Consider the following 20,341-nt stretch of genomic DNA (forward strand, 5'->3'; position numbering starts at 1 on the left):
TTATTTTAAAAACATAATCTCAATGTATGACTCTTGATTACACTTCCAGAAGCAAGTGATAACTTTCTCAAAGGCTCAAAAGGATTCACCTGAATAAAAATGTAAGATTAAATACGGGGACTCAGAAGGTAGAGAACACCATTGGAAATGAATAATAGGACCCAATTCTAACAACAGACCATAACATACACCGTTGTCTCTAAGCCGGCACACAGAGCATTTCAACTGACTCAGTTTTTAATATTACAGCCTACTCTTGAGAAACCTCAATCTAGAAATGGATTATATGAGAAAAAGAGTAATACAGAATTTACTTACTTGCTTGATACTTTATTTGGTTCCCAAAACCTGGACTTTTTGACACTGAACCATGGAAAAACACGTTCCATTTGCTAACAGAAAAACAAACAAACAGCATGTAAACACGTGAACATTCATGTGGAAAACACATAAAAACCACGTCACACAAGCGCCCGCCGGTCCGAGCACGACGCGAGGCCGCGAGGGAGACCACCCACTCCGGGGCCTCAAAACTCCCCGCCAAGGAATCAGGAGCGACTACAACCAGAAGATGCCTTATCCACAGAGCAAAGCACCAGGCAGAAGAGAAAAGGTCTGCTCCACTCCGGGGCGACCCCCGCAGACAAGCACGGAGAAGGGGCTATTAAGGTTGTTCACCCGGATGAAGAAGGACTTGACCATGCTGTTGGCTTTTTTAACCTCCGGCTGCCCTCCATCTGCATTAATGGCTGCTTGGATGATCTTCACGATGTCATCACTGAACTCCAACTGCAGACAAAAACAAAGCATTAATTGTTCAAAGAACGGGGTGCTCGCAAAACCACTTCCTTTCCCTCCTAACCACCCAGCCCAGAGGGCCCACAGGAAGCTAACGCCTTATTTTCATACAGTGCAGTTTCTATTAATATTTTTTCTTTTTAAAAAATATATTTTTATTGATTTCAGAGAGGAAGGGAGAGGGAGAGAGAGATAGAACATCAATGATGAGAGAGAGTCATGGATCGGCTGCCTCCTGCACGTCCCTTACTGGGGATAGCCTGCAACCCGGGCATGTGCCCTGATCGGGATCAAACCCGGGATCCTTCAATCCACAGGCTGATGCTCTATCCACTGAGCAACACCAGCTAGGGCCAGTGTGGTTTCTCTTTAGAGGAGGCATTTGAGATTCAGTTCACGATTAACTTGTGAAAGTCAAGAGATGAAGGCTAATAAAGCAAGAATGCCAACAATTGAGTTGTATCACGGTAAGTTACACCCAACGGGGCTACGATATTTTATTTGGACTAAAATGAATTAATAACTAAAGAGCAAATATGGACCATGAGTTAACAATCGTTTCCTACATAGTTCAAAAACCATAAAATTAAAATGCATCTACCTACAAATGAATATCCTATACAGAAAGACATTGTTCAGATGTTATCTCAAAAAAGTCAAGCCAGTTAACGTCACACTGTCATTTTTTCCATAAAACTCTTTAAAAAGTATCTTTTTACTGGTTTGAGAAAGACAGAAAGGGAGAGAGTGAGAAAGGGGGGCGGGGGGGGGGGGGGAGAGAGAGAAACATAGATGACAGAGAACCACTGATAAGCTGCCTCCTGCACACCTTCCACCAGGGATCAAGTCTGCACCCGGGCAGCACTGCCCTGACTGGGAATAGAGCCAGCGACCTCTCGTGCATGGGGCGATGCTCAACCACTGAGCCGCACCAGCCAGGCCATCAACAGTTTTAATACAAAAATGACTTCAATATGAAAGTGATTTTCAGAGAACTCAGATGAAAGCCAAATAAAACGAACCACTTAAGACACTGATCTTCTGAAACAAAGGGCTAAAACAACCCACATCTTTTTAGGTATTTAAAGCCACATGACACTTCTAAATATAATACAAGTCATCTTTTAATGCTTATCCCGCCTCATCTTCCACCAAGAGCCCAGGAACTGACTTGGCGCTGGGAAAGCGGGTGGTCGGCTGCAGACATACCACAGACGTGTAGCTCCCTTGGTCCATCCTCCGCCTGACCCCTTCCAGATCTACAGGCTGCTGGTCCTCCTGCTTGCTGACCTCCGTGAGCACAGGCGGGTCCGGGCCCTCTGGGGAGCTGCGGGAAGGTAGGCTCTCCTCTGTCTCGGGGTTTAAGTCTGGAGGCTTGGCAGCCTGTTGCCAGGAAAGACAGGTTCACTAATCTAACACTGACAATGAGGCACATAGGCAAATTCTATAAAAATTAATAAAGATGGGACTGATTCATATTATAAAACGTAAAGAACATGGAAATAAGAGATTTCTCCAATTTCAGAAAAGGAGAAGTTAAAATGAGCCAGCTATCTAGGCTAATTTAAGATTTTGCTTGGTAAATTCCAAGCCTAGTATGAAGAAATAGAAACTGCCCGGCCAGCGTGGCTCAGTGGTTGAGCGTTGATCTATGAACCAGGAGGTCAGAGGTTCGATTCCTGGTCAGAGCACATGTCCAGGGTGCGGGCTTGACTCTCAGTAGAGGCCGTACAAGAAAAAGCCAATTGATGATTCTCTCTCATCAGTGATGTTTCTCTCTCTCCCCCTCTCTCTTCCTCCCTGAAATCAATAAAAATGTTAACCCCCGCCCCCCCCCCCCAAAAAAACCCCCAGAAACTCTCGTTGCTTTTGAGTAAGTCATAAATGGCAGCTAATTTTCTTTTTTTTAATATACTTTTTTTGTTTGTTTGTTAATCCTCACCTGGGGGTATTTTTCCATTGATTTTTAGAGAGAGTAGAAGAGAGGGGGAGAGACAGAGAGACACATTGATGTGAGAGAGATACATCGACTGGTTCCCTTCCACACAAGCCCCAACCAGGGGCCAGGGATCAAGCCTGCAACCGAGGTGCGTGCCATTATCCACAATCGAACCAGGACCCTTCAGTCTGAGCCAAACCAGTAGGGCACACCTAATCTTCTTGCTTAAAAAAACTAAGCTCTATTAAAGAGAGAGCAGCAGCCTAAGTCTGAATTAACGTTCCAGCGTGGTTCTGCCAACCATTACACCTGTGTTCCCAATGACTAGTATAGATGTACAGTCCACAGCTTGTATGGCTACATAGGAGCAGTTTTCAAACCGTACCCTGAGGAGCCCCAGGGCTTCCCCAGAGCTAAGGCATCTCTAGCCCCTTACCATCTGAGATGAGGCCACCATGCTCTCTCACACCTCGGTTACAGAACTGCCTCTTAACCACTCTCCTGCTTGGGTTCAGACGTCTCCAACCCCTTCCCTCTCTCCAGTCAGAATCATTTTTTTTCCTAAAAAGCAACTCTGATCAGGTTACTCTTTTTATTTTAATCCTCAGCATAGGATATGTGTTTTTATTGATTTCAGAGGGAAAAACCAGAGAGGAAGAGGGAGGGAGCGGGAGAGAAAGGGAGGGAAGGAGAAACAGCGAGAGGGAGAGAGAGAAACACCAATCGGTTGCCTCCTGAACTTGCTTCAACTGGGGATCAAGTCTGCAACCTGGGCATGTGCCCTGACTGGGTGGGTATATACCCTACAACTTTTTGGTGTGTGAGATGACGCTCCAGCCCACTGAGCCACCCGGCCAGGCTCGGTGACTCTTTTGGGTGAAGGCCTTCATTGACTCCCCATAGCCTTTCGAGTATAAAGTCCAAAGTTCTTATAACAGTAAGGCCTTTGAAATATGCCTCCTTCCTATTTCTTACCCCAAAGAAGGACCTATTCTTTTTTAAATGTTTTTATTTATTTCAGAGAGAGGAAGGGAGAGGGAGAGAATGAGAGAAACATCAATGATGAGAATCATCAATTGGCTGCCTCCTGCACACACCTCACTGAGGATGGATCCGGAAACCCCAGCATGTGCCCTGACCGGGAATTGAACGGTGACCTCCTAGTTCATAGGTTGGGGCTCAACTACTGAGCAACACTGGCTGGGCTAGAAGGTTCTATTCTTGGCTCTAAAAATGTTTTTAATGATTTTAAGGTCAAAACAAATCACCTAAACGACTGAATGAAGCAAAACTTTTTTTTAAAAAGGAAAAACTCCCAACCAACCAAAAACCATTCTGGAAGTAAAAGCCACCTAAGAACAAACTCTCAGCACCCAAACGGAGACGCGGGCCTACCTGTCGGTAGCGTAACAAATGGCTGGTGGTCCGAGAGTTCAACAAGGCCGTCAGCACCTGCTTCAGGGAGCTCTGCAGCGCCTTTTCGAGGGCCAGCCGCCACTCCGCAGGGTGCCGCACGGTACAGTTCACACACGTGTAGGCCACGCTTTCTGGCAGACTAGAGAGAATCTCATACATCTCATCTGGGAAAGCAAACACCTACCATCATAAGGCGCTCTGCAGAGCGGGAGGGAAAGAGGAGGCTAGGCCACTGCACTGCAGAGAAAGCTGTCAGTTAGAAACAGCACTAACTAATGTCCCCTGGGAACTCGCACCTATTGCGCTTCAAAGAGACGTTATCAACACTGATCCAGACTCTGGTTATCGCGGGATCAATAGGTCATGGTGCCCGCAAAGGACAGCAAGTAGCTATTTCAGAGGGACATGTTCAAGGTAAATGGGCACAAACTCCACACACGGCTGTTGAGTCTAAAGACCAAGAAATTAATTACAAAAATTCAAACCACACTGCCATGATTTTTACATCGGTAGGACTTTGGGGGCTGTCAGTGTAGCTATCAGAAGAAGGAAACGATAATAAAAAGACTCCAACCTTCTGTACCTGAAAGGTTCTCACATTTGGAATGGACCCAGCGATCACACTTCCCACACTGCATCATCTTGCTCTCATAGTCGTCATCGTCATAACACTTATCGCAGAGCGGGCAGAAGTTTCCTGAAAGGAAAGCAACGTGTTCCGCTAAGTGCTTTGGTTTACACACCACTGCGTCCCCAGGCCTGGACTTCTGTATGTGACCCTGACCTAACAGGCAGGACCCGCCCGGCCGGCGTGGCTCAGTGGTTGAGTGTCAACCTAGGAACCAGGAGGTCAGTTTGATTCTGGTCAGGGCACATGCCCAGATTGGCGGCTCAATTCCCAGTAGGGGGCGTGCAGGAGGCAGACAATCAATGATTCTCTCATCACTGATGTTTCTCTCTCTCTTTCCCCCACTCCCTTCCTCCCTGAAATCAATAACAATGTATTTTTAAAATAAAATAAATTTAAAAAATGCAGGAACTACTTAACACATGTCAGCATGGACCTACCAGGGAATGTGCACATACCTGGAAAGCAGTAAGAGTATCCTGAGCTCTTAGAACAGGCCACTAGTTCTATAGGCTCATTATTACAGGTCATGAGATAGATTTTACAGATAACGTAATAGACAAAGAATGGAAGAGAGAACTTTCTCTTAAACATTCCAAAGAAATGCTTAAATTTTAAAAAGAGATGAGGGTATGGGAGTAATTTACACTTTTCTTTATTCCCAGGGCTTTTATAGAACGCTTCTAAATTTCAGCACAATAAAGTACCTTCACTAATTTGCTTTATCCATGTATCCCCTATTATTTTTTCCTTAATAGACTATAGAGAACAAGACTCTATAGTCCTTGTCTTGTCCTTCTCAAACTCTTCCAAAATATTGAAGAAGAGGCAATACTTCCTAACACATTCTATAAAGCCAATGTAATCCTCATAACAAAACCTGGCAAATATAACACACACAAAAAAGAAAACTACAGACCAATATCTCTGATGAATACAGATGCAAAAACCCTAAACAAAATACTAGCAAATAAAATACAACAGTACATTAAAAAATAACACATTATGATCAAGTGGGGTTCATTCTAGGGGCACAAGGATGGTTCAACGTATGCAAATCAATGGAATACACCACATTAACAAAAGAAAGGATAAAAATCTTTTGTATGACCTTATCAACACTTGCAGAAAAAGCATTTGATAAGATACAATATCCATTTATGATTAAAACACTCAATAAAATAGGGATAGAAAGAAAGTACCTCAACATGATAAAGGGCATCTAGGATAAGCCCTCAGCTAATCTCATGCTCAATGGTGAAAACCGCAAGCTTTTCCCCTAAGATCAGCAACAAGACAAGGACGTCCACTCCCGCCGCTCTTTTCCACACAGAGCTGGGAGGCCCCACCAGAGCTATGAGGCAAGAGAAGGAATAAGAGGCATCCACATAATAGGGCAGGAAGAAGTCAAACTGTCACTTTTTGTGGATGACCTGATTCGGTATATAGAAAACCATAAAGATTCCACCAAAAAATACTAGAAATAATAAATAAATACAATCAAGTTGCAGCATACAAAATCAATGTGCAAAAATCCATTGCCTTCCTGTACACTAACAACAAAACTTCAGAAAAAGAAATAAAAAACAAAACCAAAAAACAATTCCTTTTGCAATTGTAACCAAAGGAATAAAATATCTAGGGATAAACTTAACAAAAAATGTGAAAGAGCTATATGCTGAAAATTACAACGCATTATTGAAAAAGATAAACAAAATGGAAAAATATCCCGTGCTCATGGTGGATTGGGAGAATCAATATAGTTAAAATGGCCATATTACCCAAAGCAATTTACAGATTTAATGCAATCCCTATCAAAATACCAATGTCATTTTTTAAAGAAATAGAACGAGAAATCATTGGATTTGTATGGAACCACAAAAGACCCCAAATAGCCAAAGCGATCCTGAGAAAAAATAATGAAGCTGGAGGTATCACACTAACTGACTTCAAATTATACTACAGAGCTACGATGATCAAAACAGCATGGCATTGGCAGAGAAAGACACACAGATCAATGGAACAGAATAGAGAACCCAGCTATAAAACCACATGTATATGGACAGATGATTTTCAACAAAGGAGCCAGAAACACACAATGGAGTAAAGATAGTCTCTTCAATAAATGGTGCTGGGAAAACTGGAAAGCCACATGCAAATGAATGAAACTGGATTAATTTGCCCCATGTACAAAAATTAATTCAAAATGGATCAAAGACCTAAATATCAGACCCAAAACAATAAGTTACAAAGAAGAGAATATAGGTACCAAACTTAAGGATCTTGGTCACAGAGAGTATTTTATGAACTTGATCCCAAAGGCAAGTGAAGTAATGACAAAAAGAAATTAATGGGACTAGATCAAACTAAAAAGCTTCTGCACAGCAACAGAAACTGACAACAAAACAAAGAGGCAGCCAACCAGATGGGAGATATTTGCAAACAGTAGTTCCTACAAAGGTTTAATCTCCAAAATATATGAAGAACTTATAAAACTCAACACCAAACAACCCAATCAAAAAGTGTGTAGAGGACCTGAACATACTCCCCTCCCAAGAAGACATACAAACCAGTAGATATGAGAAGATGTTCAAGCTCACTGGCAATGAGGGAAATGCAAATCAAAACCGCAGTGAGCTACCACCTCACACCTGTTCGAGTGGCCATTATCAACAAGACAAGCAACAACAAGCGTGGGAGAGGTTGTGGGAAAAGGGAACCTCGTTCACTGGTGGTGGAATGTGGACTGGTGCAGCCACTATGCAAAGCAGTCTGGCGATTCCTCAAAAAATTAAGAATAGAGCTACCATATGACCCAGCCATCCCACTCCTGGGTATAAACCTGAACAACTCGAAATCACATAATCACAAAGATATTTGCGCCCCTATGTTCATGGCAGCATTATTCATGGTGGCCAAGACATGGAAACAGCCAAAGTGCCCTGCGATAGAGGACTGGATGAAGATGTGGCCCATGTACGCAGTGGAACACTACTCAGCCATCAGAAAGGATGAAGTAGCGCCATTTGTAACAGCATGGAGGGACCGTGAGAACATTATGCTAAGTGAAATGTCAGAAAAAGCTAAGAACCGTCTGATTTCACTCATGTGTGGGATATAAAACGGAAACCTGTGAACACAAACAGCAGTGTGGTGGCTGCCAGAGAGAAGGGGACAGGGGGAGAAGGGGGGCTAATATATGGTGACAGAGGATGTGACTGTGGGTGGTGGGTACACAGTGCAATATACAGATCTTGTAACACAGAAACCCACACCTGAAACCTTTATGTTCATGTTGACCAATGTCACCCCAATTTAATTAAACATAAAAGAAAATAAAGTAAAATGGTTGCCTCAGTACCACATAAAATCACTTCTGAAACAATCAGATATCTATGTACCGCACTTTGGGAAATAATGGCTCAGAGAATTTCTTTGTGTTTAGTTAACTTTCATAAAAAAAAAAACTACAACTACTCAATTCTTCCCATAACCTAATGAAACCTGCCTCGCTGCTATAATTCTCTGTAAAAGAAAGACCAGAAACTTAGTACATGTGCCTAAATGGAAACCTTGAAAAGACGTGTAAGACATTTTTCTTATTCCACGTGAGTGTTCAGTTCACCTCCAAAACATCAAGAACAACATCCAAAATCCGACAAAAGTCTTCTGGGGGGTACCTTTAGCAAAGAGTTTGGCACAGTCGTGGCACAGTGAGAAGTCGTGGGACCACTGTGCGTCCCAGCCTTTGCCGGGGGTGGTAGACCCGCAGCTCTTGCAGCGCACACACTTGGTGCAGATCTGGAAAGGAAGGAAAGAAATGCAGTAGAATTTCTCATCTTTAGTAGCTCCTCTGATTAAAAAAAGATCACAAATATCTAGAGGTGACTTCTCTACTGGGATGGCTTTTTCTAATAACGAGGCCAAAATAACTGTTACACTGACATCCTCAAGCAAGGACATTCCTGTTATAAGTCACCCAAGCCCACGGTTGCACGACGATCCTCTCTGGAACAGCACACGGTGCACACTCACCCAAACTTTCTTTTTCTTTGTAGGTTTGGTGGGGTAGTTAGGTCCTAGGCACTCAGGGTGATAGCTGTTTCGGCACTTATTACATTCCAGCAGCTGCTGTAAGAAAAACATCAAGGCAAGAGGATGGGCGTCACCTCACCGTCACGAAGCACCTGTCGCTGCCTACCTCATTTCATCTTTATCTCCAAGTAAGTATGGCACATCCATCTAGCAGGCAAGTTTCCTCATAAATTATTTACTCCCCATTAAAGCCCATGAATTTATTTCCTGCCGAAGGCACTCAGTGGTGAATATCCTTATCGGGTGGACTTGCCTTATTTGGGGGATTTTATCCAATGCCACGTCTTATGCAATATCCCCAAAATTAAAACACAAAAATAGGCAACTGATTATAGCCAATCAAATAGTCAAAACAGACTAAGCCAAGAGAAAAAAATAGATGCAAAATCCTAAAGGAAAAGGCAGGAATGGAGACAGAGAGCAATCCTCCAGGCAGTTCTATTGCTTAGCCGTGTACCTTTGTGGCTTGATGCTGCCTTCCACACACGTGACAGAACTTGCAGCGACGGCAACACCAGTTTTCCAGCTGGTCCTCCAGGGGGCGCTCGTTCTCCTCCAAACAAAACCGATGGAAGGGCTCACAGCAGACTTGGCAATACACAAACTGGGGAAAGATGGAGAGAAATGTTACAGAATAGCATGCAGATATATCAGCCGAATCCTACACACATCCTTTGGGAGTTAGGAGTATAGTACTCTCCGTATTTTATTCAGCATATAGTCATTAAGCAATCAGTATATTTTTCAACAGCACAATACAGGGCATCGCAGGAGATTCAGGGAACTAACGTGGGAGTAACAAAATTATAAAGTAACAAAATAAATACAATTCAAGACTTCATATGATGTGCTAAGTGACATAAGATAGCTATAAACAAAGAGCTATAGGGATGGTGTTAAAGATTTTCTACAATATTCTAAACAGTTGCACACCCCACACCAGGGATTGAGCCCACAACCCAGGCATATGCCCTGACCAGGAATCGAACTGTGACGTCCTGGTTCATAGGTCGATGCTCAACCACTGAGTCTTGCCGGCCGGGCCAGAATTTTCTTTTGCCTAAAATAATTATTGGGACAACTGGTAAAACCTAAATAAGGTCCATAGATTATCAGGGGTGGGCAAACTTTTTGACTCGAGGGCCACAATGGGTTCTTAAACTGGACTGGAGGGCCGGAACAAAAGCATGGATGGAGTGTTTGTGTGAACTAATATAAATTCAAAGTAAACATCATTACATAAAAGGATACAGTCTTTTTTTTTTTTAGTTTTATTCATTTCAAACGGGCCGGACCTGGTCCGCGGGCCGTAGTTTGCCCATGGCTGGATTAGATAATAATAATGTACCAATGTTATTTCCTGTTTTTTAAAAAATATTTTTATTGATTTCAAAAAGGAAGGGAGAAAGAGAGAGAGAGACAAACATCAATGACGAGAGAGAATCATTGATCGGCTGGGAATTGAGCCCCCAACCCAGGTATGATCCCTGGCCAGGAATTGAACTGTGAGCTCTTGGTTCATAAGACACCACCCAGGCCTTATTTCCTGATTTTGGTAATTATAATATTTAGAGGTAAAATGGCACATCTCTGGAACTTGCTCTCAATTTTTTAGGAAAAATATGTCTACTTATATAAAAATGGATGTATATTTTATTTATTTTGTAAAATATAAATACACAAAGAGAAAAGAAGAAAGGGAATGGAAACTATTAACATCTGGGGACGCCAGGTGAAGGGGAGATGAGGGTTCTTTGTACTACCCTTGTGACATTTCTGAAAATCTGAAATCATGTCAACATAAACATTTTTTACAACGTGCATGGTGGGAGACGCCGCCAGGCACTGGCTATATTGTCGGAGGCAATGAGGCCGTGCGCCATCCATCCTCCAGTTCCGGCTTTAGGAATTCTGCGGGATTGCTGAGCGCAGCCGTGCAATTTAAATTAGAGCAACTACACTCTGAAAAAATCATGTTTTATCACAGAAGTTTAAGTCCCAGTGCTTAAGTGATTCCTGTGGGTAGCATATGTGTGAATACAAAGCATTTGATTAGGTTAAAAAAAAGAGGTACAGTGCCCCTGGGGACTTGCAGACGGAATGTTCTTGGTTTCAATGACATCTAAAGCAGCCCTAGCATAAACAATACTGAAGGAAACCCTTCTATTTATTATTTATATACATATAGAAAGGTTTGTTTTACATATGTACTAGTGGCCCGGTGCACAAAATTTGTGCACAGAGGGTGGGGGGTTACCTTAACCCAGCCTGCACCCTCTCCAATTGGAGACCCCTTGGGGGATGTCCGACTGCCAGTTTAGGCCTGATCCTGCAGTCGGACATCCCTCTTACAATCCAGGACCACTGGCTCCTAACCACTCGCCTGCCTGCCTGATCACCCCTAACCACTCTGCCTGCCGGACTGATCGCCCCTAACCACTCTGCCTGCCGGACTGATCGCCCCTAACCGTCTCCACCTGCTGGCCTTATCACCCTAACCGCCTCTGCCTCAGCCCCACCACCATGGCTTTGTCTGGAAGGATGTCCGAAAGGTCTCCGGGTCTAATTAGCATATTACCCTTTTATTAGTATAGATCATATATACACATACATACACATATATATGTGTGTGTGTGCATACATTTACATATTTGCCAATTTATCCAGTTACATTCTTGAGATAAATGCCTAGAGCACAACTGCTGGGTTAGAAGGTATTTAAAATTAAGTACATACATACTTCCAAACAGCCCTCAAGAGAAAGGCTGTAACTAATTCAGCTTTCCACCAAAGAGAGTGCCCATTTCCACAGGATCCTTTTTGTCATGCAGTTCCCCCTTTATTTCATTCTTTCATTCCCATAAGAAGGCTCAGCGCCTCCGCCCACAGTTTTTATTTCTCATTTCATGCATTATATACTCCTGTCCTTAAGCCTATTTCTAGCGGGTATTATTCCTTTTGTTACTAATTGTTAAAGAGCTCTTTAGAGACAAGGGGGTTTGGATATTCAATATAAAATCACCATCAAAAGCATCTCTTTTCTCGAGGAACACTGTATTATTTTTCTCCATGTTTAAGCATCTAGCAGAAAAACCAGGCCTCCAGTCAACAGTAAACTTTTCTCACTCAATATCTTTGTTACTGTACTATGAAGCAGATTCCTTCCTAAAATCTCTAAAACACTTCAAAAATACTAGCATTTCATTAACTGGTTTATTTTTTAATCTTCACCCGAGAATTTTTTATAAAGTTTTAGAGAGTGGGAGAGGGAAAGACAGAGAGAAACATCGATGTGATAGAAAACACGTCGATTTGTTGCCTCCTGCACAGGCCCCAGCCAGGGCCCTGGGCCAGGGAGGAGCCTACAACCGAGGTACAAGCCCTTGACCAGAATTGAACCCGGGATAAGGTCTGCAGGCCGACGCTCTATTACTGAGCCAAACCAGTAATTAACTGGGCTCATTAACTGGGTTAAACAGGGGGTGGTACCTGCTGCCTATCAATAAAACAGAATCCTATCTAATAAAAGGCCAGCGACCATAATGGCATAACAACCAGAACGACTGACTGACCAGTCACCATGAAGTAAACTGACCACCTCTTGGTCCCTCCCCCAGCCCGCAGGCTCCGATGGCTGGATGGCAACGGGGAAACCACGGGGTACCGGGGTGGGTGGTGGCGGGGCAGGACGAGGGACTGGCGAGCAGGCGGAAGGCAGACCTCGTGGTCCCTACCCCTGGCCTGCAGGCTCCAATCAGGGCGAATGGGGAACTACAGGGAACTCGGGTGGGCGGCGGTGGGGCGGGACTGGGGACTGGCAAGTGGGCAGCAGATGGCCCTGATCCAGGTTAGGCCTAGGGACCCCACCCAAGCAGTTTCGTGCTCTGGGCCTCCAGTGTGATGATATTTTCATCCAAGAAAACTAATCGACATTACACCTGCTACATTCACGCCAGGCACAAGCAGCAGCCGCTCACCTCCACGTGCCCGCTGCTGGCACAGAGGAAGCACACCACCCTGGGCGTGATGGGGAGCGAGGTCAGGATGCCCAAGCCGCCCATCTCCCACACGGTCTCGGCGTCGCAGTCCTCCTGCGGAGAGAGAACAGCCATTTACCAAAGTTTTACAACGACACAACTTGGGATTGAAAATAAGGTTAGAAACGGTGAGATGAGAATGCTACAAGAACGCCAAGCATACTTCCTTTAATGAGTTCAAAAACAACTGCTGCTTTAAAAAATTTTACTATCAGATGCAAACTGTTAAAACAGTCACCCCTTTATGGGTTTAGCTCACGCTAACTATAATGCAAAGTGACCCTGGGACTGAATCCCCGTTAGTTTTACTGATCCAAGCTATCATCATCCTTCGATAATTCCCACGGGAAAGAACAATTTCCTCAGACACGATTCTCGTGTCACTGGACTTCTCACTCACAAACAGGGGCCAAAGCTCTCACAACACGTGAACCTATCGCTGGTGGTGGTTCTTATTCATTTCCCCACTGTGTGCTGATGTCCTGGCTTTCAACGCCTCTGGTATCATCGTTATCTTGACTGAGTCAGGAACACTGGCTTCTGATCAAGGTCCCACGGCCGTGTACGGTGGTTACAAATCGGAAGGGCATCTCGGCGGCCAGGGGAGGCCCAGCCCCACACTAGGTGCCCAGCCCAGGGCTCCAGGGCTGGGAAGAGGAGTCCCGGTAACTTCTGGCTGTAAAGACCAGTGAGGACTGTGGATGAGGGAGCCCCAGCCTGCTGGAGACCCAGGTGTTCCTCCTAAAGGGCCTGCACACAGACTCATTTCCCTCTGAGCTCCAGCTGTGCGGAGTCCCCCACTGCAGGTGCAGGCGGTACCATATCTGACTCTCCATCAACTTGGCTAACAAGTTTGCCTGCCCCAGTGATTCCGAGACCCTTGCCCATCCAACTTGCAGGCACGCCAAGACGAGTCCAGGGCTTTTCCATACCAGCGGCCTGCCCTTGCTCATGCTGCAGACTTTCCTAAAACCTCTCAAAGGGTCCCACAAACCCCAAATAAGCAGCATCTGGCCTCAGCAGGCCCCGTACTTGCTGCTAAGCAGCCCCAACCTCAGCAATAGCAGCAGCTGAACTCAGCCTTCTCCCAGGCATCTCCATGCCAGGCACAAGTAGCAGCCATCAGCAGATCATCTTGTTGCTCATGCCGGATGGCTCCAGGCAGGGTAGAGGCAGCAGCTGACCTCGGTCAGCACCTCCCAGGAGCCCCCAACACCAGCACATCCAGGGGACAACCTCAGACCACACGGAAGCACCACCCAACCACCAGCACATGCAGGGGTAGGCCGGGCAGGCGCCAGAGCCCTGCAGAAGGAAGTCCTGATCCACGGGGTCGGCAACTGCACAGCAGCTCCTCCGCTGTGGTCTCCGCAGCCTACCAGTCAATCAGCCTGGGGGCACCTACCTCCCACTGATGTGCCAACAGCAACCAAGGCTCCACTACAACAGGGGGAAACACAGCCCGCACAGGGGCACAGCAGAGTGCCTCGCTCTGGTGCCCGGGGAGGCTGCACCACCGAGACACCCACCACACTGGGCCGTTCTACCAAGACCAGGAGACACAGCAGCTCTACCTCATCCACACACACGGGAGGCTGCCAAACGAGGAGACAGAGAAGCATGTCCCAAGTGAAAGAACAGAAACTCCAGGAAAATAAATTAATAAAATGGAGACAAGGAATCTGCCAGATGCAGAGTTCAGAACACTGGTTATAAGGGTGCTCAATGAACTTAGGGGAAGAGTAGAGGAACTCAGTGAGAAACAAAGAGATAGTAAACATGAATGAGATAGAAAATAGAAAAAAATACCAGTCAGAAATGTAGGATACACCAACTGAAATGAAGAATACATTATAGGAAATCAATAATAGATGAAGCAAAGCATCAAAACATAGATTTGGAATATAAGGAAGCAGAAAACACCCAACCAGAACAGCAAAAAAAAAAAAAATCCCCCCAAATGAGGATAGTGTAAGGAGCCTCTAGGACAGCAGTTCTCAACCTGTGTGTCGCGACCCCTTTGTGGGTAGAACGACCCTTTCACAGGGGTTGCCTAAGACCATCAGAAAACACATATATATAATTACATATTGTTTTTGTGATTAATGCTTTAATTATGTTCAATTTGTAACAATAAAAATACATCCTGCATATCAGATATTTACATTATGATTCATAAGAGTAGCAAAATTACAGTTATGAAGTAGCAACGAAAATAATTTTATGGTTGGGGGTCACCACAACATGAGGAACCATATTAAAGGGTCGCGGCATCAGGAAGGTTGAGAACCACTGCCCTAGGACAACTTCAAGTGAGTCAACAGTTGTATCACAGAGGTGCCAGAAGGAGAAGAGAGAGAATAAGGAATTGAAAAGCTATTTGGAAAAAATGACAGAAATTGGGGGCCATCTGTAACACTGTAACAATAAAAAGGAAAAAATTGACAGAAAAACTTCCTAACCTAGTGAAGGAAACAGACATACAAGTCCCAGAAGCACAGAGTCTCAAATTAGTTTAACCCAAGGAGGCCCACACCAAGACACATCATCATTAAAATGACAACGGTTAAAGACAAAGACAGAATCTTAAAAGCAGCATGAGAAAAGCAGTTAGATACCTACAAGAAAGCGCCCAAATGACTGTCAGCTGATTTCTCAACAGAAACTTGGCAGGTCAGAAGGGAATGATAAGAAACATTCAAAGTGACAAAAAGCAAGAACTCCACAACCAAGATTACTCTATACAGCAAAGCAGAATCGAAGGATAGACAAACAGCTTTCCAGAAAAGAAAAAGCTAAAGGAATTCATCACCACCATTGAGTATTACAGGAAATGTTAAAGGTCTTCTTTAAGAAAAAGAAGAAAAAGATCAAAGTTTGAATAATAAAATGGCAAGAACTATGTATCTATCAACAATTACTTTAAATACAAAGGGCTTAAATGCTCCAATCAAAAGACACAGGGAAGCTGAATGGATAATAAAACAAGACCCTTACATATGCTGTCAACACGAGACTCATGTCAAATGGAAAGACACAGAGAAAATAAAGAAATGAAAAAAGGTATTTCATGAAAATGAAGCAAACACAAAAAGCTGTGGTAGCAATACTTATACCAGACAAAAGAGACTTTCAAACAAAGATTTTAACAAGAGACAAAAGATTCAGCAATTCCTATTCTGGGTATTTTTCTGAAGAAACCCAAAACATTCAATCAAAAAGACATCCATCCATATGTTCACTGTGGCATTATTTACAATAGCCAAAGTATGGAAGCAACTTAAGTGCCCATCAACAGACAAATGGATGAAGAAGAAGTGGTGAATTTACACAATGAAACATGACTCAACCATAAAACAGAATGAAATCTTGCCAATTACAACAACATGGATGGACCTAGAGGGTACTGTGCTTAGTGAAGTAAGTCAGACAGAGCCAAACACCAGATGCTTTCACTTGTATGTGGAGTCTAAAGAACAAAATAAACAAACAAAACAGAAAGAGACTCATAGATGCAGAGAATATTTTGATGGTTGCCAGAGGAGAAGGGGACTGGGGGGATTAGTAAAAAAAGTGAAGGGATTAAGAAGCACAAATTGGTAGTTAGAGAATTAACACAGGAATAATACTGTAATAACTATATGGTGCCAGATGGATACTAGATTAATCAGGGTGATCACTTCCCAAGTTACAGAAATGTCTAATCACATGGTCGTACACCTGAAGGTAACATAATATTCAAAGTCAACTGTAAATTAAACATAAAAAAACTATTTTAAAAATATAAAGTCCATGGCTCGATATAAGTATGTGGTCACTCAACACTCTTACCTTGAAGTCCACTCTGATCCTGTGGACTCCATCTGCTGGAACCTTCTGCTTAGAGCTGCTGCCGTTGGAGAGAGCGCTGAGGATGTTCAAAGTGCCTGCGCTCTCCTGCTTGCTGACGGGAGGTGGTTTTTCCTACAGGGATAGAAAACAAATAAAAACAAAACCACACTCTATTTGCCTTCACTTTTTAAAAAATATTTTTTAAAATTGATTTTTAGAGAGAGGATGGGAGAGAAACATCGATATGAGAGCGAAACATCGATTGGCTGCCTCCTGCACGCCCCACACCAGGGATGGAGCCTGCAACCTTTTGTGCACAGGCCCACGCTCAATCAAGTAAGCCACGGCGGACAGGGCTTGCCTTCACTTTGCAATAGAAAATAATGCAAATGACAAATCTAATTAATAGAAGGGAAAACGTTCCCAACACAAGTATCCTATAGAAATAGTAAAGTACTTTTCAAAATTTTTTTCATGAAGGCATTTTATTTGCACGTATGTAATTACATTCCCAGAAAAAGAATCCCAGTATTTTTTCTCCTGTGTTTTCATCTTGCTTCTCTGTGGTCCATGATGCCAGACGAAGTGCTCGGTACAATGAAACCAAACTTACGGGAGAGGAGCAGGTTATTCTGCAATTTTTCTGGATCTCCCAGTTATACATCAAATTTGGGCTGATCACTCCGCATTTGTCCAACTTGCCCAGGAGGTTCACAGCAATTTTCCCAGCTCTGTGATCATCGATGATTTCAAATTTGCCAATGGAATCATGCTTCATCATCACAGGCAGAAACCGGACGATGACTCTGGAGCGTGGCCTAATAAAAACCTAGCATTTGGCCCTGGCGGGTTTGGCTCGGTGGACAGAGCGTCGGCCTGCGGACGGAGGGTCCCAGGTTCAATTCTGGACAGGGGCACATGCCTGGGTTGCGGGCTCAGTCCCCAGTGGGGGGCGTGCAGGATGATTCTCTCTCATCATTGATGTTTCTCTCTCTATCTCCCTCTCCCTTCCTCTCTGAAATCAATAAAAAAATAATTAAAAAAATAAAAACAAAAAACCTAGCATTTGCCTCCCTTCTTGGCATCATGGATGCTCTTTAGAGCATCAGACAGAACAAACATATGTATCATTGTGATGGCATGGAAAGAACCAGAAGATTCTTAAAGATCTCTATCCACATCATAAAAATAGTGCACACAGGGAAGGATGGTGACTACAGACAAATATTGCTAAAGGATGGCAAAACACTATTCCACCAAGCAGCCTATAGCATTCCCTTGTAGGGTCACAAGGGACAGAAAACAAGGGGAAAGAGACAAAAAAAAGGTACGAGCTAAAGCCTAAATTCCACTGCCACCTACGAAGAAGCAAAAACGTGGTTTCATCCACTGAATTACGTCAAGAATAAGGCTCTTTTCCTAAAGAACAGAACATACCCCTGAGAAATGGCAAAGAAACACAGCTCTCACCTTTTCTTTTGGTTTTTGTTTTACAGGAATACTTGGGCGAGGAGCCACTTTTTTCTGCTTGCTTTGCTCTGGACCTAAAAAATTCCAAGTAAATCGCAGTCAGAGGCTACTGCACTCACAGTTAATGTGAAAGAACACTGACTACTTTAGGACTGATTGGCCTGGAAGAAGAGGCTATTAGAAAAAAGGAAATGACTTAAACTCTAGGCCAGACGTCCTCAAACTTTTTAAACAGGGGGCCAGTTCACTGTCCCTCAGACATTCCACACATGCGCACCGCGGGCCCGGGACGAGTCGGCTGCTAAGCAGGACAGGCAGCGGCGGCGGCAAAAACACCCGGCGGGCCGGATACATGTTTTCGGCGGCCGCATGTGGCCCGCGGGCCGCAGTTTGAGGACCCCTGCTCTAGGCATTGCAGAGGAAATTAAGACAGTATCTCCAACTTAATTGTTTTTTGGCTTCTATTCTTTATTACTATGCAATGGTTAAAGCTAATTTTCTTACACTGAAGACTTAAACATATCTATTTCAGGTTTTGCAGGTTTCCAAATGCCGTTTAAGACATCGGTGCTTTTTGTTAGTCCTGGCTCGGCGGCTCCCTGCCGGCCTCACTCACCTGAGTCCGGCGGTGGGGGCTGCTTCTTCTTGGGCTCGCTAGGAGCTGCCTTGGGGACGTCTTTCCTGGGTGGCGCTGTGCTGGGTGGCGGTGGGGGGGGCGCGGGCGCTGGCTGGGAGGCCTGCTTGCTGGACTTCCTGGAGGCTGGAGTGGTAGCTTGTTTGGGCTCAGGCCCCGGAGCAGAGGCGGACCCGTCCTCGCTCTTCTCGTCTCCGTGCTTCCGCGGGGGAGGCTCACTGCTGCTTCTCTTGGGGACAGGGTCCTCGCGTGCCGATGGGGGCGGCTTCTGATTGGCGTCCGCCACACTCTTCACAACACTGTTCTCTTTACTGCTCTCTTTCTTTTCACTGGTCTTGGACTTTTTCTCCTTCTTTTTCACAGCTAGGGGAAAAACATGATTATCTATAAGCAAGAAAAATTTTATTTAAAATAGAAGTATAGGAATGTAACAATCTTATTCTCAATTTCCCGCAGCTAATGTTGACACTGAAGAGGCTCAAGAAAGTTAAGCTGGTCAGGTAAAATAGCTATACTTTCATTGCTCTAGGAAATGGAAGAAACTGTAATCTTTATATGAATTTTAAAAATGCTTTTTTCTTTTTAACGGAAAATTTCAAACAAACTCCAAGGTAAAGGGACAGTAAAATGAACTCCCAAGTACTCATCACCTGGCTTCAACAACCTCGACTCTCTGCGAAAGAGTACTTAACCCGACTGGTGTGGCTCAGTGGTTGAGCACCAACCTATGAACCAGAAGATCTTGGTTCAATCCCCAGTGTGGGGTGTGCAGGAGGCAGCCGATCCATGATTCTCTCTCTATTTTTTTAAATAGTAGTACTTAAAAAGAAACCAAACCAGTCTTCCCTTTACACTAGATGTGCACAACTATATGGCATTAAGGCAAGAAGCATGCTGGGGAAGAGCTCTTGAGATCACCTTTTGCTTGCTTCTGAAGATAGGCTTTGGAAGGCATCCACTGTAGATTCTGACACTTTCTCATCCTAGGAGAACAAGGGGATCATAAAGTGAGTGGCGCTTAGAAGAGAAGCAACTCGGACAAGTGTTAATTTGTCTGCAAGAACCAGGGGATCTTTATCCGGGGCCCATCTGAGAGCTGAAAAAAGGATGGCTCATTACAGATGAAACCGGAGCCTTCGACGCCTTCAATCAGTGGCTGTGCCTATCTTTAAGTCCTAAAAGGAGCAAATACCAAATTATGTTTTAAATGAGACTCAAATTTCTTAAAAGCTAGTACAAAACCATCGGTTGATATTTCTTAAACGCAAATCAGTTCTGTTCCCTTATGACAGCGGTTCTCAACCTGTGGGTCGCGACCCCTTTGGCGGTCGAATGACCCTTTCACAGGGGTCGCCTAAGACCATCCTGCATATCAGATATTTACATGACGATTCATAACAGTAGCAACATGACAGTGATGAAGTAGCAACGAAAATAATGTTATGGTTGGGTCACAACATGAGGAGCTGTATTTAAAGGGCCAGAAGGTTGAG

At 44.2% G+C, this 20,341-nt stretch overlaps 1 protein-coding gene across 11 annotated transcripts in view; it reads right to left on the minus strand.

Moving 5' to 3' along the window:
- KMT2A (lysine methyltransferase 2A) overlaps positions 1-20,341 on the minus strand; it is a 92,445-nt gene that overhangs the window by 31,066 nt on the left and 41,038 nt on the right. For 5 of the 11 annotated variants that reach the window (XR_009454343.1, XM_059707705.1, XM_059707699.1 and 2 more), the window contains 13 exons: positions 19,767-19,831; positions 18,831-19,232; positions 18,215-18,288; positions 16,745-16,876; positions 12,854-12,967; positions 9,334-9,480; positions 8,817-8,912; positions 8,462-8,582; positions 4,728-4,850; positions 4,133-4,317; positions 2,008-2,181; positions 679-789; positions 319-392 (listed from right to left, as the gene is read on the minus strand). Coding sequence is in view for 10 of the 11 variants with exons in the window: in XM_059707705.1 (XP_059563688.1) it covers positions 319-392; positions 679-789; positions 2,008-2,181; positions 4,133-4,317; positions 4,728-4,850; positions 8,462-8,582; positions 8,817-8,912; positions 9,334-9,480; positions 12,854-12,967; positions 16,745-16,876; positions 18,215-18,288; positions 18,831-19,232; positions 19,767-19,831 (1,818 nt within the window). In the remaining variant the exon portion in view is untranslated. The remainder of the gene's footprint in view (positions 1-318; positions 393-678; positions 790-2,007; positions 2,182-4,132; positions 4,318-4,727; positions 4,851-8,461; positions 8,583-8,816; positions 8,913-9,333; positions 9,481-12,853; positions 12,968-16,744; positions 16,877-18,214; positions 18,289-18,830; positions 19,233-19,766; positions 19,832-20,341) is intronic. The other 6 variants (XM_059707707.1, XM_059707703.1, XM_059707708.1 and 3 more) reach the window with 4 other exon arrangements.

Source organism: Myotis daubentonii, chromosome 9 (assembly GCF_963259705.1).
Source record: "Myotis daubentonii chromosome 9, mMyoDau2.1, whole genome shotgun sequence".
NCBI classification, from domain to species: domain Eukaryota; kingdom Metazoa; phylum Chordata; class Mammalia; order Chiroptera; family Vespertilionidae; genus Myotis; species Myotis daubentonii.